Source organism: Protopterus annectens, chromosome 1.part2 (genome assembly GCF_019279795.1).
Source record: "Protopterus annectens isolate FY-2018-M chromosome 1.part2, PAN1.0, whole genome shotgun sequence".
Taxonomy (NCBI): domain Eukaryota; kingdom Metazoa; phylum Chordata; order Ceratodontiformes; family Protopteridae; genus Protopterus; species Protopterus annectens.
Window position 1 is genome coordinate 1,240,257,211 of NC_056727.1, and position 20,466 is coordinate 1,240,277,676.

A 20,466-nucleotide genomic window follows, 5' to 3' on the forward strand; every position below is an offset into this window, starting at 1 on the left:
TGCCAATGAAGGTGCCTGAGGTCCCAAGAGCCTTGTGTGCAGCGGGTGTCTAAATGAGCACCCCAAGCTAGGTCTGAGGCAGCTGTGGTGACAGTCTGGCCTTGTGGTAGGTAGGTGAAGGGAAGGCCCTTGTTCTGACTGCAGGCCTCTGCCCTCCAAAGAAACGTGTTCCTTATGCACTGAATGAGGGAGAGAGTGGTCTCCATATATTGACAGTGGTGACACCAAAGGTTCTTTAGGTACCACTGGAGTTCTCATGTGCAGCCTGGCCAGGGGGACCATTAGAATGCAGGATGACATGTAACCCAGTGCTTGCAGAATTTTCCTTGCTGTGAGTTTTTTTTCTGAGAGCTAACTGGGAAATGAATCTGGCAGAAAGCTTTATTTTTCTGGTGAGAGAAAGGCCGTCTGGGAGGCTGTGTCTAGGCGTGTGCCCAAGAAGGTGATCTGGTTGGAGGGGTTTAGGTTTGATTTTTTTCCTGTTGATAGTGAACACTAGACAGATTAGAGTCATTTGTATAAAGAGCAGGTCCTGTAGTAACTTCTCTTTGTCGGCTTGTATTTATGCAGTCGTCCTAAGGGTAAATCTGGATGTTTTGCTGTCTGCAGAAGGCATCCACTGGAGCCAGGCATTTTGTGAAGACTCTGGGAGCCATAGATAAGCCAAAGGGTAGCACAGAGAACTGAAAGTGTTGTGAACCTGCCCCGAAGTGCAGGTATTTTCTGCAAGATTCCCTTATGGGTATATGACGGCTGGCATCCTTCAGGTCTAGAGTGGCTAGCCATGCATTTTTGCCCAGCATTGGTAACAGCTTTTGAAGAGTTAGCATTTTGAATTCTGGGACCTCTAGAAAGGTGTTTAAAGTGGGCAGGTCGAGGACGGGTCACCAAGTGCCTTCTTTCCTTGGCACTAGGAGCAGTCTGGAGTAAACTCCTTTTTCTGCTTGCTCCTGTGGTACAGGCTCCACTGCCCCTTGGGCGTGGAGTAAGTGCACTTGTTTTAATGCTTCTGCCCACTGATTTGGAGGTAGATTTGGGTAACCTGATAAGACTGGGACTTCTTGGAAGGTAAATTTGTTGCCCTGGAAAATGCATTGTAAAACCCATTGGCCCTTTGTTACAGACAGCCAATTTTGTTTGTAAAGAGATAGCCTTCCTCCTATCCTTTGATAGGAGGTGGAGTGAGAGTCACTGCATGTTCTTAGAGTAGTGAGTGAACTTAGAATTCCCTGTTGTGGAAGTGGTGGAGGGCCACTGCTTTGTTTTTCACTGGCCTTGGTTGTGGTCTAGTCTGTCTCTGTGAGGCCTCCCTAGAACCTGTCTATTGGGGGCTGGGAAAGACCAGTGCTTAGAGGGAAAATTTCTGCTGAATCTGGGAGGTTGAACGTGGAGGAAGTCTTTTTAATGTTTGCATAGATTTAGCTTTATCCTCCAACTTTTTGATGGCCTCCTCTGCTTTTGATCCAAACAAGCAGTCTTTACCCAGGGGGGCATCAAGTAGTCCAGATTTTACATGATCAGGCAGTGACTGTTCTTTTAGCCATGTGTGCCTCCTAATGAGCGAACCTTCCACAGCGGCCCTACTTGAGGCTTCTAGGGCATTGATTCCGCAGTGCAGGGAGTGTTTAGCTACTTGAGAAGTAGAGTACAGATCATCTGCTAACTCCTTGGAAGTATTAGTGTCAGGTAAAGATGAAATGTTTTGTTTCATAAGTTCCAAGGTATGCTGTTGATATTTTGGCATATGGAACTGGCAGTTAAGATCTCCAATAGCTAAAGTTGAGGTGTACACTTTCTTACCCCATCTGTCTAGAGCTCTTGAGTACTTGTCAGAGGGAATTGGGTTTTTAGATGAGCTAGACTTGGCCCCATTTGGCCCCTATGTAATGACCTCTGGGTCTGCTGCAGGGTTTTTAAACAAATATTTATGTGAATCAGGCACCCTGTAGTACCGGTCAGGTTTTCTAGGAGCCTTAGGGGTGAGGCTAAATTCATTGAAAACATCATCCACCATGTCTAGAGTAGGAGGGATGGCCAAGGGTCTGTGCCGAGGAAGGTCTAGAAATTTTCTTAGTCTTTTCTTAGACTGAGAAAAATCTTGGGCTTCCCAGTGGAAATGCTCTCAGTGTGTGCAGGGGTTTCCCCAAATGAAAGACTCTCGGGAGGGGGGAGGCAGAAGGAAGGATTCCTCTGCATCACAATCTTCAAAGGGGGTGAGAGGAGGTTGTTCCTCATCTGAATCAAGGTAGTCTGAAATTTCAGAATCTGGTTCTGTGTGAACTTTAAAGGAAGTATCCCTTTTTCTTTCAGAAGGAGTGGTATTGGCCACCCCTAATGAAAGTGATGAGGTCCTCGTCCATTTTCAGTAACTGTCTGAGGCGGAGGAGGAGCAAGATGGCGACTAGAGACTGGTATCTTAGGGGTGGTCTTGCTTTCAGACCTTAAATCCATTTGTCGTTGAGATGTGGTAGTTGGAGGCGAAGATGTCGTTTTTTGCCTTGAATCGGTTGTGTGAAGAATCTCCTCGGAAGCCGGTGCCTGCGTAGCAGCTCGACCCAAAGTGGAGACAACTGAGGGATTGGATGATAAAGCATTCCCCGGTGGCATACCGGACTCCAAAAGGGTCTCAGTAGAGGCCTACGGAGGAAATAAGTCGGGCATCAGGGGCTACGAATGCACCTCACTGAATTCCTGAGAACTGACTACTTGCTTCTTGGACGGGTCGTCAGTAGGTTGGTCTGCCCCTTTCTTTATCTTTTCGTTTTTTGGGATTCGCAGGGAGCAGATGATGCATGGAACAGACTACCAAATTACATGAAAGTACTAGTTCAGATATTTTTAAGAACAGCCTGGACACTTATGGGAACAAGTGCTTTGGTATATCAGCAGGCTAGGAGGGCGTAAATGAATGTGTTTGAAATATTTGTATCTATGTACATATGTAAAAAAAACAATGATTAATTCCAGTACTACCTACTACTACTCTAACTGCAACATACTGTTACACTGTAAAGAATACTTACCAGACTATCACAAACTCCTATAGCAAAGCCATACAGGTACAGCCAGAGCAGAAGACAACTCTGTATAGAATAAAGGCAAATTAACAATGAACAAAGTACTCTTAAGGTTCATAGGCAGCTGCGATACACAAGGTGTAAAACACCACAGTACAGAAGAGTTCATACGGCTATAAAAGCACACGTTCCTTGTCATCAAAGGCACCTACGAAACACTGCTTCCCAAACACTCATTAGAAACAAGGACCTTAAAATTGCAAGCCCTCATAATTCAAATATAAACAAATGGTTTAACCTAGAAGCACGGTTAACTTGGATCAACCCATGTATTAGCCATTACAGAAATCTGGTTAGAGGATCAATAGTCCATCGCATTTCATTTGCTCCAATTACCTACTCTTTCACTAGTTAAGAGCACAAACATACAAATCAATAAACTAATAAAAGCATATTTGAAGGATGACAGAAGTCCTAATAGGGTGCAAGTCACACTAAAAGGAAACCATACCTACCCAAACCTTGTCTCTATCTACACAGCATCACCTTCTTCCATCTCAGCATTACAGAAAGTGCTTAATAATATATTCTCTGTGACTGCCAAAAAAGTGCTACATTATGTGACTTCAATGCAAATGTCACAGGCCCAAAATCAATACAATCAGAAAGCAGTCTACAACAAATGAGCTTAAATCAAATAGTCAAAACTGAACCAAACTAACTGACTGGAATTGACAGCAAAATAATCCACATAAAAACACAGACACCTCAGAGTTAAGTCCTTTCCAATAGCCTTAGTAACCACGGCCCAGAAATCTCATAATGGTCTTTTAGGATATTTAAAAATAGCCACATATAACTGACAGCATAACTGAATCCAATCAGAAGGAAATGGATTATTTCCTTAAAAAATTACACAGGTCACCACAATATATACAGACTTCATTCCAATTATGCACTAAGGTAGTTCATCAATAAACTACCTCAAGTGCAGAGTACTATATTCCCTTTAATAAAAAGGAGCTAGGTCTGTTCATGGCTAACGTGAATTAATACAACTAATGAAACTTGAGAGATACTACATGGAAACTAAGTAGAACACAAGTAATAATCAATTGCAACAAAGGTGCTTGGAACCCAGGAAAGAACCCCTTATAATAAAACTCTGCTAAGGCCATCTTCCTTTGGAGAAAAAAAAAAAAGAAAACCCCACAACCTCTCCAAAATATTACTAGAAAATAATAAACAGCTAAGAGGCCAAATCACTGACTCAGTGTGTTCAGGCAATTGCTCAATAATAAACAATGCTTACAATGCTTAGCAGTCAGTGCACACTCCCCCTAAACGTCCACAGCCATTCGACTGTTACAAAATACAGAAGCTTCTTTACTGACTATTTGAAAGCTAAGCAATTCGTTCACCAAAGACCTCGCTCTGTCTCAACTTTTAACAGATGCTACCCGTCCACCACATTCTTTAGGAGGAGAACACAGCCCTAGATTCTACTTCAAAAATATCACAGTTAAACTAAATTACTACTATCTAAGCTATTATCTAGTTCAGGTGCTAAATTCAGTACCCTGCACCTAGTTTTCTTAAAGATGCCATCATCCCTCACTGCAAAACCATTTGCACCATCTATAACCCATCTGTGACAAATACTATGCCACTGCTCTATTTAACCATTCTATTACAATCTCCCTACCAATAAAGTACAGTTTTGTACCTACCATAAATGTAGATGTTCGAGGATCCACATTGCTGCAGTCCTAACTATTGGGTAGTCCGCTGTCCAGTCGGCCCGAATACCAAAGTATATGGCTGACGTCGGTCAGGGCGCATTAGACTGACGTCAGTACGTCAGGGTACTAATGCGCATGACCGACGCCATATCCTCAGTCTTTTCTTGCCCCAGATGTCAGAAGACCCTGAAAAGATAAGGCCAAAACCAAAAACTCCCAACATATCTGCATCAAAATATATATATATATATATATACAAAATATACAAAATTAGCAAAATATAACCTCACCTACACAACCACCCCTAAACACAGAGGGAAGGAGGGAGGGTAAATTGGACTGCAGCAATGTGGATCCTCGAACATCTACATTTATGGTAGGTACAAAACTGTACTATGTTCTTCATTCCACATTGCTGCAGTCCTAACTATTGGGTAGAATCCCAAAGCAGAGGTAAGGGAGGCTGGCAAATCATAAGGAAGCAGGAGCTGATAACATGCCTTGCAAAATAGCTGTGGCAAAACCAGCCCTAGACTTAGAGTAGAGAGGAAGGTGGTAATGCTTAGAGAAAGTATGCACTGAACTCCAAGTAGCTGCCTCCAAAATATCCTTAGTTGCCACCCCTTAAAAAGCTGTTGAAGTGGCAGTAGCCCTAGTGGAATGAGGCCTAATCCCAGCTGGAATCTCCTTGCCATGATGGGAATAACAAAATGCGATGCAAAACCCAATCCACCTAGAAATAGTTTGTTTTGATACAGGCTTGCCCTGAGAACTCAAAGCAAAAGAAACAAACAACTGCTGAGACTGCCTAAAATCCTTAGTCCTGCTCAAATAATAACGCAATTGCCTGTGTACATCTAAAGTGTGCAAAATCTTTTCCCCTTTATTTTGGGGATCTGCATAAAAGCGTAGGCAAATGAATAGTTTGGTTTAAAGCCACACTAGAAACCACTTTAGGCATAAAGGAAGGATTAGTACGTAATGATACCCTATCCTTATGAAAAATCGAAAAAGGCTCAACCGCCATAAGGGCCTGTAACTCAGAAACCCTTCTTGCAGAAGTAATGGCCAACAAAAAGCAGTCTTCCATGACAAGTATTTCAGTTCAGCAGTAGCTGCAGGCTCAAAAGGTTGTAGAGTCAGTTTCACCAACACAAAATTGAGATCCCAAGCAGGAGTAGGAGCTCTCGTGGGGTCTTATATTCTTTGCCCCTCTAAGAAATTGCTTGAACAAAGGATGTGAAAACAATGGTGGGTCACAATCATAGTGAGCTGAAATTGCTGCAGCATGAATCTTAATGGAAGAGAAAGACAAACCTTTGTCCAATAACTCAGTAAGATATTGAAGAGCCACACTCAAATTAGGCTCTGAAATCTCCAAATTCTTTGCTGCAGTCCAAAATAAAAATCTCTTCCATTTTTCTGCGTACACTTTCCTTGTACTAGGTCTTCTGGCTTCCATAATCACATTTAAAACTTGTTGAGGAAGTTGAGACCTGCTGTCTTTCAAAACAGAATATGCCAGGCTGTTAGATGAAGAGAGTGAAGCTTGACATTGAGCAGACGACCGTCCTTCTGAGACAACAGATGTGGAATCAAGGGTAAAGGCCATGGAGGCTTCTTTACCAGATTCCTCAGTAATGGGTACCAATGCTGCCGAGGCCAATCTGGAGCTATTAAAATCATCCTTGGCTTGTCTTGTCTGACCTTTAGAAGCACCTTTGGAAGAAGAGGCAGAGGTGGAAAGCATACACATGAAGATTTTTCCAACTGAAAGAAAGAGCATCCACTTTCCAAGCTGTGTGATGAAACCTCTTTGTGCAAAACTTTGGCAGCTGGTGGTTCAGTGGAGAAGCGAACAGATCTATGTCTGGAGTTCCCCAGGACACTGTCAACTTTTGAAATACATGAAGATCCAGTTTCCACTCGTGGGGATCCATGATTTGTCTGCTTAACACATCTGCTAAGGAGTTCTGTGCTCCCGGCAGAAACCTTGCCTGAAGAGTTAGTTGCAAGCTTAGCGCAGTCTCCCATAAAATCATTGCTTGCCTGCACAATGGGTAAGAATGTGTTCCCCTTGTTTGTTGATGTACCACATGACAGTTGTGTTGTCTGTTAGAATCAACACCTGCCCTGGAAGAAGTAACTCCTTGAAAGCCATTAATGCAAACTGGACTGCTAACATCTCCTTCATGTTGATATGTAGATGCTGTAGTCTGGCAGGCCACTTGTCTTGTATCCACTTTCCATTTAGATGAGCTCCCCAAGCAATGTCTGAGGCATCTGTCGTGAGAATCTGACTCGCCTCTGGCCGGGTCACAGAGAGTCCCTTGTTTAGGTGACATTCCTGAGCCCACCACAAAAATTCCTTTTGAATGCAAGGTATTATTTGAATGACAGTGTCCAAATCCTGGCAGTGCTGTGTCCATAGATTTTGAGATACCATTGTAGCTTCCTCATATGCAGTTTGGCATTGGGAAGCACCAGAATACAAGATGCCATGAACCCTAAGGCTTGAAGGACTGTCCTTGCAGTCAGCCCGGACTGAAGAGATAGTTGATGGAAGTAACTGGAAAGATTCTTTTGTTTGTCCGGGGTTAAAAGGCCATCTGGGCTGCTGTATTCAGTCTCACACCCAGAAAGCACATGTCTTGAGAGGGTACTAGACTGGACTTTATTTCGTTCACAGAATACCCTAGGCATCTTAGCACTGCTATGACATATTCCAAATGCTGTAGAAGGTCTTCCTTTTCTTGAGCCAGAATCAGGCAATCGTCCAAGTAAGGATAGATTTGAATTCCTTTTAGCCTGAAGTAAGCTATCACTGGAGCCAGAACCTTTGTGAATACTCTGGGCGCAGTAGATAAGCCAAAGGGCAATGCAGAGAACTGATAATGAGAATTTCCAGCTCAAAAACGCAGATACTTTCTGCAACTTAGTCTTATAGGCACATGAAGGTAAGCTTCCTTGAGATCTAAAGTTACCATCCAGTGATCCTTGCCCAGCAGAGGTAAAAGCTGTTGTAACGTCAACATTTTGAACTTGGGAATATCCAGATAAGTGTTGAGGATAGATAAATCCAAAATTGGTCTCCACGTGTTCCCCTTCTTTGGTACTAGGAACAGGCGAGAATAAAATCCTAGGCCCCTTTCTGGCACAGGAACCGGCTGAATGGCCCCTATTTGGAGTAACTGAGAAATTTGCTTGTGAGCCTCTTGTCTTTGTAGAGGAGGAATGTCTGGCATGCCTTTGAAAGGAGGCAAGGTATGGAAATAAAACCTGTAACCGTGATGAATGATATCCAGAACCCATTTGTCTTGGGTAATTAAATCCCAATTTTCTTTGAAAAGAGACAGTCTTCCTCCTAGAGGTGCCGCCAGGCGAGAAGGCACTGGCAGCTGAAAAGGCAGGTCATTGGGTCTGCTTACGAAAGGACCGACCCTGCCCTCACCAGAAGTCTGAGCAGGTGAACTCCCTGTCCTAGGCCTAAAAGCACCTTGAGCTCTGCCCCTACCACGTCTAGACCTACCCCTAGACTGGGAATCATAAGCAGGATAAGTCCATCCCTTAGCAGGCCAATTTCTACTAAACTTGGAGGCTGCACCTGCAAAAATCCTTAACAGTTTGCATAGACTTAGCCTTGTCCTCCATCTTCTTTAAAACTGCTTCCACAGGCGAACCAAACAACACATCAGACTGTAAAGGAGCATCCAAAATCCTTGTCTTAACATGCTCAGCTAAGTTCTGATCTCTCAACCAGGCGTGCCTACGAAGAACAGAACCAGTGGCAGCCACCCTGGAGGAGGCCTGCACAGCATCAAAACCACATTGCAGGAATGTTTACCCACTTGTTCAGACACATGAACTAAATCCTGCAACTCTTTACACTCAATACCTTCTGCCAGAGCATCCACCTTAGATTTCAACTGTGAAAGAAGAAAATTCTGATATTTTAACATGTGAAACTGACAATTCAACGCCCTCATGGCTAAAGTGGAAGAAGTATACACTTTCTTTCCCCATCTATCCAAAGCCCTTGCCTCTTTATCAGGAGGGACAGGATTTTTAACAACTGAGGCCTTCACACCTTTAGGCCCCTGAGAGACAGTTTCCAGGTCTGCCCTAGGACTCTTAGAAAGATACTTATGAGCTTCAGGCACCCTATAATACCTATCCGGTTTAACTGGGGCAGGAGGCAAAGAATCCGGATTCAGGGAAGCCTCTGCAAAAACATCTTCCACCACATTCAAAACAGGAGGTATAGCTAAAGGCCTGTGCTGGGGTAAAAACAAGAATTCCCTAAGCCTTTTCCTGGAATCAGAGAAATCTTGACCTTCCCATTTAAAATGCTCCCTCATGGAATGCAGAGTCTCTGAAAATGAAAAATCCTCAGGAGGGAAAGCTGAAGGAGTAGAATCATCCACATCAGAATCAGAATAAGGAGGGTACTCCTGCAAGTCTTCAGCCGAAGACTCAGAAGCCTCGAGCATCGCTCAAAACTCTCAAACTCAGATTCCACCCTAGGCCTCTTATCAGGAGGGGGCATAGAACCTCTTATCATAGTAATCAAATCCTCTGCCATTTTAAGCATATGTTTCTTAGGCAAAGACCCTGAAGTACTAGGAGAAACCCCACTGAAGCAAAACTCGGCCTGCCCCTCAAAGAAGCCTTGGAAACAGAAGGGAGGCTCTGACCACCTTAGGAAGAGAGGGAAGAACAGCCACCTGAGAAGCCCCTCAGCCTGGCCTACTTCCTGAGAGGATACATCCTGTAACAGTAAAGTCTCTCCCTGAGACTCCAAAGAAACACCTGGCAAAACCTCCGGCTCCACTGAGCCCTCTAAAGAACCGACGTCTGGGACTGTCGGATCCTCCACTCTAGGCTTTGCTGTTTTGTCCTTGCGTTTTTAGCGAAGCGGCCGGAGCATCCGGCGGCATTTTATAATTACAACGCTTCCCAAATACTAACCTGGCACAGTCTAACCTTCTCTTAATAGTGCGTTTGTTAAATCTAGCACAAGAGCGGCATCCAACAACGTCGTGCTCAGGCCCTAAACAAGGTATACACAAAGTATGGTAATCCCTATGAGGTATCTGTTTCCCACAAGAAATACAGTTATTCACTTTTTCTGACATCCGGTTAAATACTGAGGCAAGAAAAAACCAAAATATTCTCCAACGGGGTACTTAGCCAACTTTGATTCGGTCTGAAACTCTGGCTTCAGAAACTTTCAGAACGCCAACCTGCACTCGCAAAATTGCTTCTGCATCGGACCATGCGGCAAAAAAGACTGAGGATATGGCGTCGGTCATGCGCATTAGTACCCTGACGTACTGACGTCAGTCTAATGCGCCCTGACCGACGTCAGCCATATACTTTGGTATTCGGGCCGACTGGACAGCGGACTACCCAATAGTTAGGACTGCAGCAATGTGGAATGAAGAACATCATCAGCCCTCACTGAAGGTAAGGACTACAGACCTTTTTCAAATGTATCCCACCTAACAAGTGTTAAACAGCAAGTACTCAACCACATCAATAGTGATGCTCTCTTTTGTGACCAGCAACACAGCTTCTGAAATGTTTTCAGCAATATGGCAGTATTCCACATCATCACAAACATCTACTCCAACATGAAGGACAGTCTCATCACAGCTGGGATTTATGCCAACATAAGAGCTTTTGGAATAGTTAATCACAGCAAACTACTAAAACTAATAAGTTCAATTCTGGGCAAAACACAATAGAAATTTAAGAACCATCTAGAGCACAGAACCTTTACGCTATCTGGTAACTCATACTCAAAATCAATTAAACAGGCAAGTTTTCCAAGGAACAGCATTTAGGCCACTTTTATCCTCATCTTAATTAATGACAATTTATGACCTTCCCCAACTCAGTTTACTTATGTATGCAGATGGTTTACATCTTTTGGAATCGGACACAAAATTAATCGAAATACAACATACACTACAAACTACTTTTGTCAACTTTGTAACTGGACTCAGGACAATGGACTTATTAACCCTACAACATCCACCACTATTCTATTCAATAATCTTAAAAAAAATAAAAGAAAAGAAAAGAAAACAGCAAAGCTTCTACCACTTACGATTAAACATGAACAGTCACATACCCAAGTTCACACAGTAGAAGTACAAAATGACCCTACACTTTCATTTACATTACATTCAAAAACAACAGTTAGCAAAATCATATCTCAACTGAAGCTCTGCTACTGAATTTCTGTTCTCCCGTCACTGAATGCAAGACAGCCACAGCCACACATGTCCTTATACACAAACTTGAGTACTCACGTTCCTTCTTATTACTTTCCCTTTGCTACCTAGCTAGCACCTGAAAATTCCAAAGGGCAGAAAATAAAGTTTGTCATTTGGTTCTATAAGCCAATAATGAATGCCACCACTGTGTTCTACTAACTATTGCCTATACATGCAAATCCATTAAAAATATGTTGCTTCCCACTAATGTTGACAATGAACATAGTCTGTTTATACACAGAGATAGCCAGGAAGATGACAGCCCTTGTTAGAACTACGTTTCAAACTTGTAAAAGACAAAAGACCATTTGCCATAATGGTTAAGATCTTTGCCTCCATGCGCAAGGTATAAAGTTTGATCATGACCTCCGGCCAATGCCTGTATGGAGTTGTAATGTTCTCTGGGTCTCTGTGGGGGTCCTCCCACCAATAACAAGTACGAACAGTGTTCGGTCTCACAAAGGGGTTTGCCAGTGGCAGTAGATGTGCATCATTGTTCAGCTGTTCATACTGGTGTTGGACTATATCAGCAAGCAGGTTGGCAGGGACAGGTCAACAAAGTTGTTGAATGCAGATGATGTGGTATTGCAAGCAGACTGAGCAAGAACTTCAGCAAAGGATAGCGAATGGAATGCAAAAAAGGCACACAGGATGAAGCGGAATACAGATAAGACAGTTGTAATGGCAGCAAATGAGGGAAATCAGAAGAAGCTTAGAAATGAGATAGAAGGGAAAATGCTGAAATGGGTTAACAGCTTCAAGTTTCTGGGAGGGGTGGTCGAGGAGAAAGGAAGTCTGAATGAGGAGGCCAAAGCTAGAAGAGGGGTTGCATCCAACTGGTACAGTGTCAGGGGTAGTGCATGATAAAAGAATGTGAAAGAAGCTGAAAAGTAAGGTGTACAAAACAGTAGTGCAACTAGTACTCCTGTTTGGTACAGGATCCAGGGGAGTAAAAGCACAGCAGCTGAGGAAAAGAGAGGAGATGGAGATGAAATGCCAGGGGTACTAGGATGCAACACTGAGGACATCAGAACAGAAGCCAAAAGTAGTTCCAGTTGCAGAGAAGGTCAAAGAGAACAGATTATGGTGGTTTGAACATGCGCATAAAAACAGAAGGCAAAGAAGATGTGGGACAGACATGAAGAAGGCAAGAGGAAAAGAGGGTGTCCTGCAAAGAGATGGACTGTGTGTGTGTGATGGACTGTGTGTGTGTGTGTGTGTGTGTGTGTGTGTGTGTGTGACAGAAGACCTGTGAAAGTCAGACATGACCGTCAAAAAAAAAGGTAGAGAGAGACATGGTGATGGCTGACGTGACACCTGGAGCCTATGTAGAAAAAAAAATGGAAAAAAGGGGGTTGATGATGATACAACATTTGCAAAACTTACTCTTGCGACATGGCATCAACTTCACACAGAAAAACACTAGATACTTTCAAAGCTCAGCTGAAAAAAATACTTTGAGAAAATTGAACAGAAAATTAAACAAAACTGCTTTCTTAATGTCGGTTAACCTAAAAGTGTACATTTCTACTTGGTCTTACATTTCCATACACAGACAACTCTAACTTCATGCAAGAAAATTTTCAGTGGCAAAACTACATACATCTGTAAATTATGCAGCATCATAAGTACTGTTCTACAACTTACTGTGTGTGTAACGTTGTACTACTGCTCTTCTTCAGAATTTATTTTGGCTGAAAATGGTCAAAGCAGCCCACCCACCACCAGATTAATAAATTTGCAATACATAAAAATAAAAGAAGCTGCTAAAAGTTGTACAGGAAATAATACGAACAATGCTAAGGGGTATCCATTCTCTAAGCAACATTTACTTACACAGCGAGGATCTCTCAAAAAAAATGTAACAATCATTTAGTCTTCAATACTGTCTCTTCATCCGTAAGAACAAACTTCTTCCTCAGAGCTTTCGATATAAGGACAGCCGAATCTTCATCCTGAAGTGATCTGCAGCCCCTGCCAGACCTAGTAATTAAACAGCATAAACCACAGTTAAAGTAGTTTGGTTTGCACAGCTTGAGCTTTACCTGGAGTCAAACCCATGTCCCTACCTCCCAGTTTTTGCCATCAACCATCATGTTTAACAACATTCATGAATTGCTGACATCCAGTGAGCTAACACTGGACAGATGCTCAAGTAGCTGAACACAATGTTCTGTTTCAGGCTGCTTTAAATATACATACAGCTGTAGAATTTTTAATCTCTTTTTAAACTACCTCAGTCTATCTACTGTGTGTCCACAGAGATGGTGCAGCAAGCAAAGATTACCAACTAGAAAGCACACACTGTTCAGCATCCTAACATACTACTACATATAACATGACTGAACAACTAGTCTCTAGCCAAAGTCAGCTCTGCACTGTACGCTGCTCTTACCAGCTATCCAAGGGACAGAACCTTTCCTTCTCTGTCTCGCACTGCAGTAAGCCAGATTTGTTCCTGAATCAGGGTTAACAGCATCATAAAAGGAAAAGCCATCTATTGTGTAAACAAAGTAGACTCACCATATTTTTAAATCATACTATGGAAGGTTGTTTTCTGCATATTGTGCAAGCAGTTTAGAGCTTATTTCTAATTTATGGAAACAATACATGACATGGCAAATAGTGTACAGGAGGAGTTACGCTCAAGCAAAGACATGAATTAATTTATGTAATTTTAGAGTGACCAAGACTTTCTAAAAGTAAAACAGATGTTTACTGCATGAGAATAGCGGACATAGTTTGCTTTCCTTTCTATTAATGTGTGCACATACATGTTGCAATTTAAAATGCAATGATTTAACAATGTTTTAAAAATTCCCCAATTCTACTCTGCGAAAGATGCACAGCATATTACTGAAATGAAAACGACATTAAGAACCAAAACTCTGATAAAAGCACCAGAAAAAAAAATACTGACAGTACAGTTATAGCATATTTTATGTTATCCACTTGCAGATAGAGATGTTGCATCACTTTGCTGAAACTGCACCTGAGTTTGCCAGGTGTGCAGTACTCAAGGGTCACGTGGAGTTGTTCATATCACGCTACTTCAACTGTCTCATCAGGGCTGGAAATAAAAACATCTTGAAAGCAGCAAGAGAAACCATAGCAAGACCACCTGTTCCCACTCCCCAAAAATTCAATATTCATTGATTTTGTTTTTTATTACATTTTTCTTGAGCAATATAGTACATACACGCACACAACTACATATATGAAATGTATGCATTTTAAGGCACCAACTGGTTGAACCTAGAAGAATCAAAACATCAAGGCTTGAAAGTAAATCAGCTGGTGATGCATAGCTACCTTAACCCAAAGACAGCTTAGCTAAGAGAAGGATGAACCGGAGAAGATTCCACACTGAACTTAAAACAGCCAAACAAATAAAATCCAAAGTGGGCCACCTCTACCCTCCAGTGACACATCTAATGTGTGGGGCACTGGTAGTGCGGGAGGGAAGAAAATGGAAAAGCCAGTTGCAAGTTTGGTCTGACACCTTCCAACTCATGGACTGGCAGCAAATCAGCGGGCTCTCTTACTGCCTGTACCAGGTAAGAATCCAAAAACAAAAGCACATCAGAAATGGAAATATTTCTCAGCAGCCATTACCAGTGAACGGTCTATTAAATGCAACTTTTATAAAACAAACAATGGTGTCGATCTGCTGACAAACACTGAAGTAGGGACATGATAGTCTTTGACTGGATGAGTACAAGTTTTATAATGCAGCTGTCTGAGCTTCTGGACTGCATAAGAGCTTCACTAGGAAAACTCGTTTGGAAAACAGTAAGTGCCTTTACTGCTTATCTAACATAAGATAAAATAAAGCAACCATCATTAAGTAGTCAGTTAATAAGCACATGACCTCACTTATAAAAAATGAACCAGAAACAACATACTAATAACCCATTTTACCACAAACAGCCAGTCTATACTTCTCACTAAACAGACAGCTTCCCGTGAACGTAATTATGACCTGGAACCAACTCTGTTATCATACCTTAACTGCAACTCTATTAAAACTATTAACTGTTAAGAAAAATATATGCAGAAAATTAAACATATTCTTTAGGTAATCTAGATCACACTGAATATACTATCTCTTATACTGAAATACTTCTTTAAAACAGATGAGACAAAATGTCAGAGATTCTGCTATAAACATGCCAATATTCATCTTTTACTAAACACTGAAATTAACAAAATCAAGTACGGCAGTCTTCAGAAATATTTCTACCATTTTAAATATAAAGATAGCAATTATGCATCCTATATCACATCTGTAGTAAATGCACATAATGCACATACCCACTTGCAAAGATCCTATAATCCACTGTTGTTTTCTTACTGTTTGTATAAATAACTGAACATCCTTCACAAATAAATGTCTCTACTTTTACACTATTATGATTACCAATTATATTAAATAAAATAATCTATGAAAACATATATATATATATATATATATATATATATATATATATATATATATATATATATATATATACACACACACACACACACATATATATATATATATATATATATATACATACACACACACATACACACATTTTATATATATATATATATATATATATATATATATATATATATATATATATATATATATATCTACACACACATGTACATACATACACAAACATATACATTTATTACATACACACACACACATACAACAAATGGATCTGTCTTGGAAAACTCCAATCCAAAAAATGGGTAACACCATCTTGGAAAAACATCGCAAAATCTTACATCACGCTAAACATCCCCACAATATTCATATCTCTATACTCGAAAAGTTGAGAGCTAATGCTATACTGACATTTGATGGAAAAACAAAAAAGACCTGCACATAGAGTCATCCTTTTGTTAAATTATCTTGAAAAATCTATATTGCCTTTGTCTTTCCTGTATAGTCCACACCCAGTGGTCTTTTAAACCAATAATGGCTGCAGTAAATTCAATCCTAGTTAAAGGAGTACAACGGGTTTCTATAAAAAATTACTCTACTTCTCTGCCCTTTCGCTCCCTATTTTCTGTTCCCTCCATCAAGCAACAACAACGCACCATTTAAAATATTCCTATTTCATTATACTTCTCTGATCAGAGCCTACTTTAGCGTACAGTGTAGCTTTAGCTTTCAAATCCATTCTCTCGCGACTCAGTAAAGCTTGCTGAAGTCACTCAAATACTGATATCATCGAGGCCAGGCAGTTCAGGAACTTTTTCTTAGCTGTTTCCTCCCCCAAAATTACATCACCATGGCCGGCCTCTGATTCCAAAGTACAACAATGAAACCCACCCATTATGTGAGGTCACCGCTACCTTGTCCTTCCCCTACCCTGGAGTGCTTAAAAACAGCTGTAGGAGGCAGGGAACTTCTTTCTCTGCCTTTGTTTCCAGTACGTTTATTTTTCCTATTGGAACGTGTTGTGCCAGTGTCTGTCTCTACACCGGATTCTGTTGTGCTTCATACATTAGTGAGTGTGATAATTTATTTTGTAAATGTAAAGGGCAAAGTGTGAGTTATATTTCATTAATTGTGCTTTTTATAGTAAATCTTTGTTTCACTCCGGTCGCTATACAGCATTCACATGTGCATCCCAAAAACCTTAACTATTGACTGTTTGTGAGCAGTTTGCTCAAAACTGTACTCGGCGCACATGTGGACTTTTCATTTTTATTCTCAGGCTGCCGTTTCTATGTTAAATTATTTTCCTTTGCTATGGCGTTGTAGTGTAGTATACTGAGCTGGTGCACGTGGCTTTGTCGGTATTCCCTGTAGTAAAAGTTTATGTTGGCTCAGCCTGTATAATGTGTATCTGTTCATTTCCATATCACTCTGCACATTTAAAGGACACTCCAGAGATGATTTTTTTTTAAGTTGCCTGTTACAGTAGTTTAAGCGAGGGTGAGTGGAGAGGGATAAATACAATTACCCGAACATGATCTTTCTTTAATACAATACCAGCTCTAAAAGCAGGTATTACATTTGCAGTTAAACCTGAGCACTGTTGCTCTGTGTGTGCTTTCCCATCCTGACTGTTTTTGCTAGGTATAGCAAGTTTAGCGATATCCAACTCTACACTGTTTAGATTTGCTAAAATAGCAGTAAGTTAAGTAATTTTAATAAACTAGAGTGAAGTTTTACAATGCTAGCATCTTTTTGTAAGAACTAGTTCCATAATGGCTAAATACCGAAACTGTTTCCGTCCGTATTCACGGTTGTGGTCCTGCCTTTTGTTTTTTTTTTTTAATCAAGTAGGTTTTCTCTGCTGTTATCAACATATTTTCCTCTGTTATGTAGGAGTCTAAAAATATCTTCAAAAGCAAAAGAGAAGTGTTGCCTGTTGTCCAGAACTGTAAACTTATTGCATATGAAACTATAATATTTTACTGATTTTTGTCAGGTAAATCTCAGGAAAGTCAGAGGTCGCTCTTCCTCGCATACATGTGGTGTCATTATTGAAGATGCGTTTATAGCTGTACAGTGGGGGGGGGGGTCTTCAGACTGCAACAACATCATATCAGTCTTGCTTAGTTGTCATTTACTAAAATGTTCTGTAAGCACTTTATGGTTAATGGTTAATAAGTGGTATAGTAAGTTGTTTTGAATCTCTGCATTTGACTAAGAAGCTGATTACATGGCTAAGCATAAGCTACTTTACAAACTTTATTCAGACAATGAAACTCTGTCCTTGTCTCTTTACCGAGAGTACTTTTTTCTATCCCTGTAATTACATCTGGAATATTCCTCTTGACATTTTTGTCATTATCGTAAGTGGTTAATTTAAATACAGTTAATGTTCTTTACGGTTTAGTTTATGATGCCAAACAATTAGATAGTATATTGTAATCTAAGCATACTCATGGTATACAAGTATAACTTTAGTGAATTCAATGCGTAAAAGCCTGCCATTTTCCAACACAGCAGGCCTTTCTATTGTGGGTCCTGTTTCATTCCTCAGAAGTGGCAAAGTTTGTAGATCTGTTCTTAACCTAACATTTTTAACTTTCACTAATACACAGTAGAGGCTTGTTTTCTAAGCAATTATATATTCTAGACAATACTACATTTAATCATATAATAAAAACCACAATTACTAATTACAGTTATGACAACAGGAGGTACTGCCAGCCATGCCAGGAGAAATAGGGGAGTGGCTTTGTAGGATATTACAGCACAACTAGCTGGAATGTTTGTCAATAATTATATCTAAATTGTATATCAAACTGATTTGTACATATACTTGCGTTGAAAATGTATTTGTAAAGTTGCTTGTGTCGAAATGCATCAACAGTGTGCCCTGCAAGAAAGAAAAGAAATGTCCATGCACTATTGCAACTGAATTAAATGTATATATTTCAACAGAGAGTACTGGCAGAGCCGAGGTTAATCACAGTCCAGCTACAGCAAACTGTAAAATATATCTAAAATTCAATTACTTTATGGGTTTAGCATAAAGATGTTATCCCACAATTCTGAATGTAGCCAGAGACATGGGAGCAGCACGGCAGCGCTCCATGCATATGCATGAAGGCACGGTGCCATGCTGCAATACATACACGGATATGTGTACGAGCACAGGGGGTTGCCTGAGAGCACTGCTCTCACAAGATACACGCCCCCCCCCCTGCACACCAGAATTGCCATACAGCAATGTAAAAAGAGTGAGATCATGTAAACCCTCAACAAGAGTGATCCCCAGAGAATGTCCCGATTCCTGCCGTATAGTGTACGGCCGTGAAATAAATAAGTGGCCACTGCCAAAGTAGTGGCATATCATTAAAGAATGAAGTTAGAAAATAATGACAGAACTAAGTTTTAGACGTCATACCCTTCAGAAAATGCATATGACCTCAAAACCTGTTCTAACAACTGTCTAAGTTTGTAAGAGCAATATTTAAAAAGTGCCCATAATGGGTTTTTTTTTCCACATCAGCAGGAAAGTGTAGCTGCGTGGGTGTGCCCATTGCTAAGCTATGCTTAGGCCAACTTAAACGGCAATACACAGCCACTGCAAGCAATACTGTAATAAAGTAGTCGTTAGAGTGTATACTTTGCATGTAATCGATCAGGATTCTAGCCCCACTGCAGCCAATTGTATCATGTATGTGACCTCACCACAAATGTAATGTTTTAGTATATTTATGTAGTAGCTGTAGGTGGATTGGACACTCTGAATTGGCCCTAGGTGTGTGTGTGTGTGCCTTCTGTGGAAGGTTGGGCGCCGGGCTGGCAACTTGACACCGTAAAACTACACTGCCAATCATGAGCAGACAGGTGCTCCGCTCTGGCGACCCCTAACCGGGAAAAGCCAGAAGAAGAAATGAGGACAGAGGCAGAAAGTGGAATGCCATGTTGGAATGCTGTTCAGTCAGAGTAACCACTTGGCAAGGTAACCTAGTTTGCTTTTCGCAATTTGTACAGCATTGTTGGGGAAAAAACAGCTATGGCTCTCTGCAGTAACGGAGCTGTACGTTTTCAGATAATTGCACATGCCTGCCAAAGTACACAAGGTACTATTTCAATGCAATATCTGGTTGCATGTGTGTGGAGCTTTGTGTTTTTTGTGAAATGTGAATAGTATGTGATTTATTGAGAGGTAGTAGAAAGCTATTGAAGTATTATCGCTGTTGTCTATATTTAGATATGAATTCATTTATTTATAAAAAAAAAAAATTACAACTAACCAAATCAGGTTTCTGCACTTCGCTTCCAATACTGTTTTGAGGTAAGGAAGTATAAAGTTAACATGCATCTCTTCTGGGTCAGAATCTGTTTTTCACAGCCCCACTGTTAAGAAAGGAATTGGTAAAGGAACCCTCCTTCCTCAACTGGTGGCTTCCCTCTCACTTTTCTTTCTCTACATAGAGACATTCTTACTTGCAGACTACCTCGATCAACATTTAGTTTCAATACCATCTTTCCCAATGGTAAACTCCATTACCTTTCTCCAAAAGCAAACAGCTTTCCCACATACTAACTTCCCTTATGACTGGCACTCTCTATTCAAGCTCATTATAGAACAAAATTTCCTGTTCTCGCATGAAGGCTTCTATAGTGCTCCTGCCGACATATTACATTAGTTCTCCGCCCAGCGCCACTCCTCATATACAACATTACTAACAAGCTTCACCAAGCACACATTCTCCTTACTGTAAGCACACTGCTCTCATTCTCTCCCTTCCTCACTTGGTAAATCTAGTCTGCTCACCTTTTAACTTTTATCATATTGCTTTTCCTCTCTCTCTCCTGCACATCGTATTTACAGATTAAATACTGCCATTCGGCTTAGTGTATAAATCTTTGAGTATTGCTTAGTAGTGATCTATTGTTAAAATGTTGCTATTAATATTGTATACCTATTGTGAACCTAAAATGTTTTTTTCACT

At 40.9% G+C, this 20,466-nt stretch overlaps 1 protein-coding gene across 2 annotated transcripts in view; it reads right to left on the reverse strand.

Moving 5' to 3' along the window:
- The window catches only part of MTFR1L (mitochondrial fission regulator 1 like), a 462,922-nt gene that overhangs the window by 75,369 nt on the left and 367,087 nt on the right, over positions 1-20,466 (reverse strand). For both annotated transcript variants that reach the window (XM_044060114.1, XM_044060115.1), the window contains exon 7: positions 12,877-13,023. In XM_044060114.1, the coding sequence (XP_043916049.1) occupies positions 12,909-13,023 (115 nt within the window). In that variant the 3' untranslated portion in view covers positions 12,877-12,908. The remainder of the gene's footprint in view (positions 1-12,876; positions 13,024-20,466) is intronic.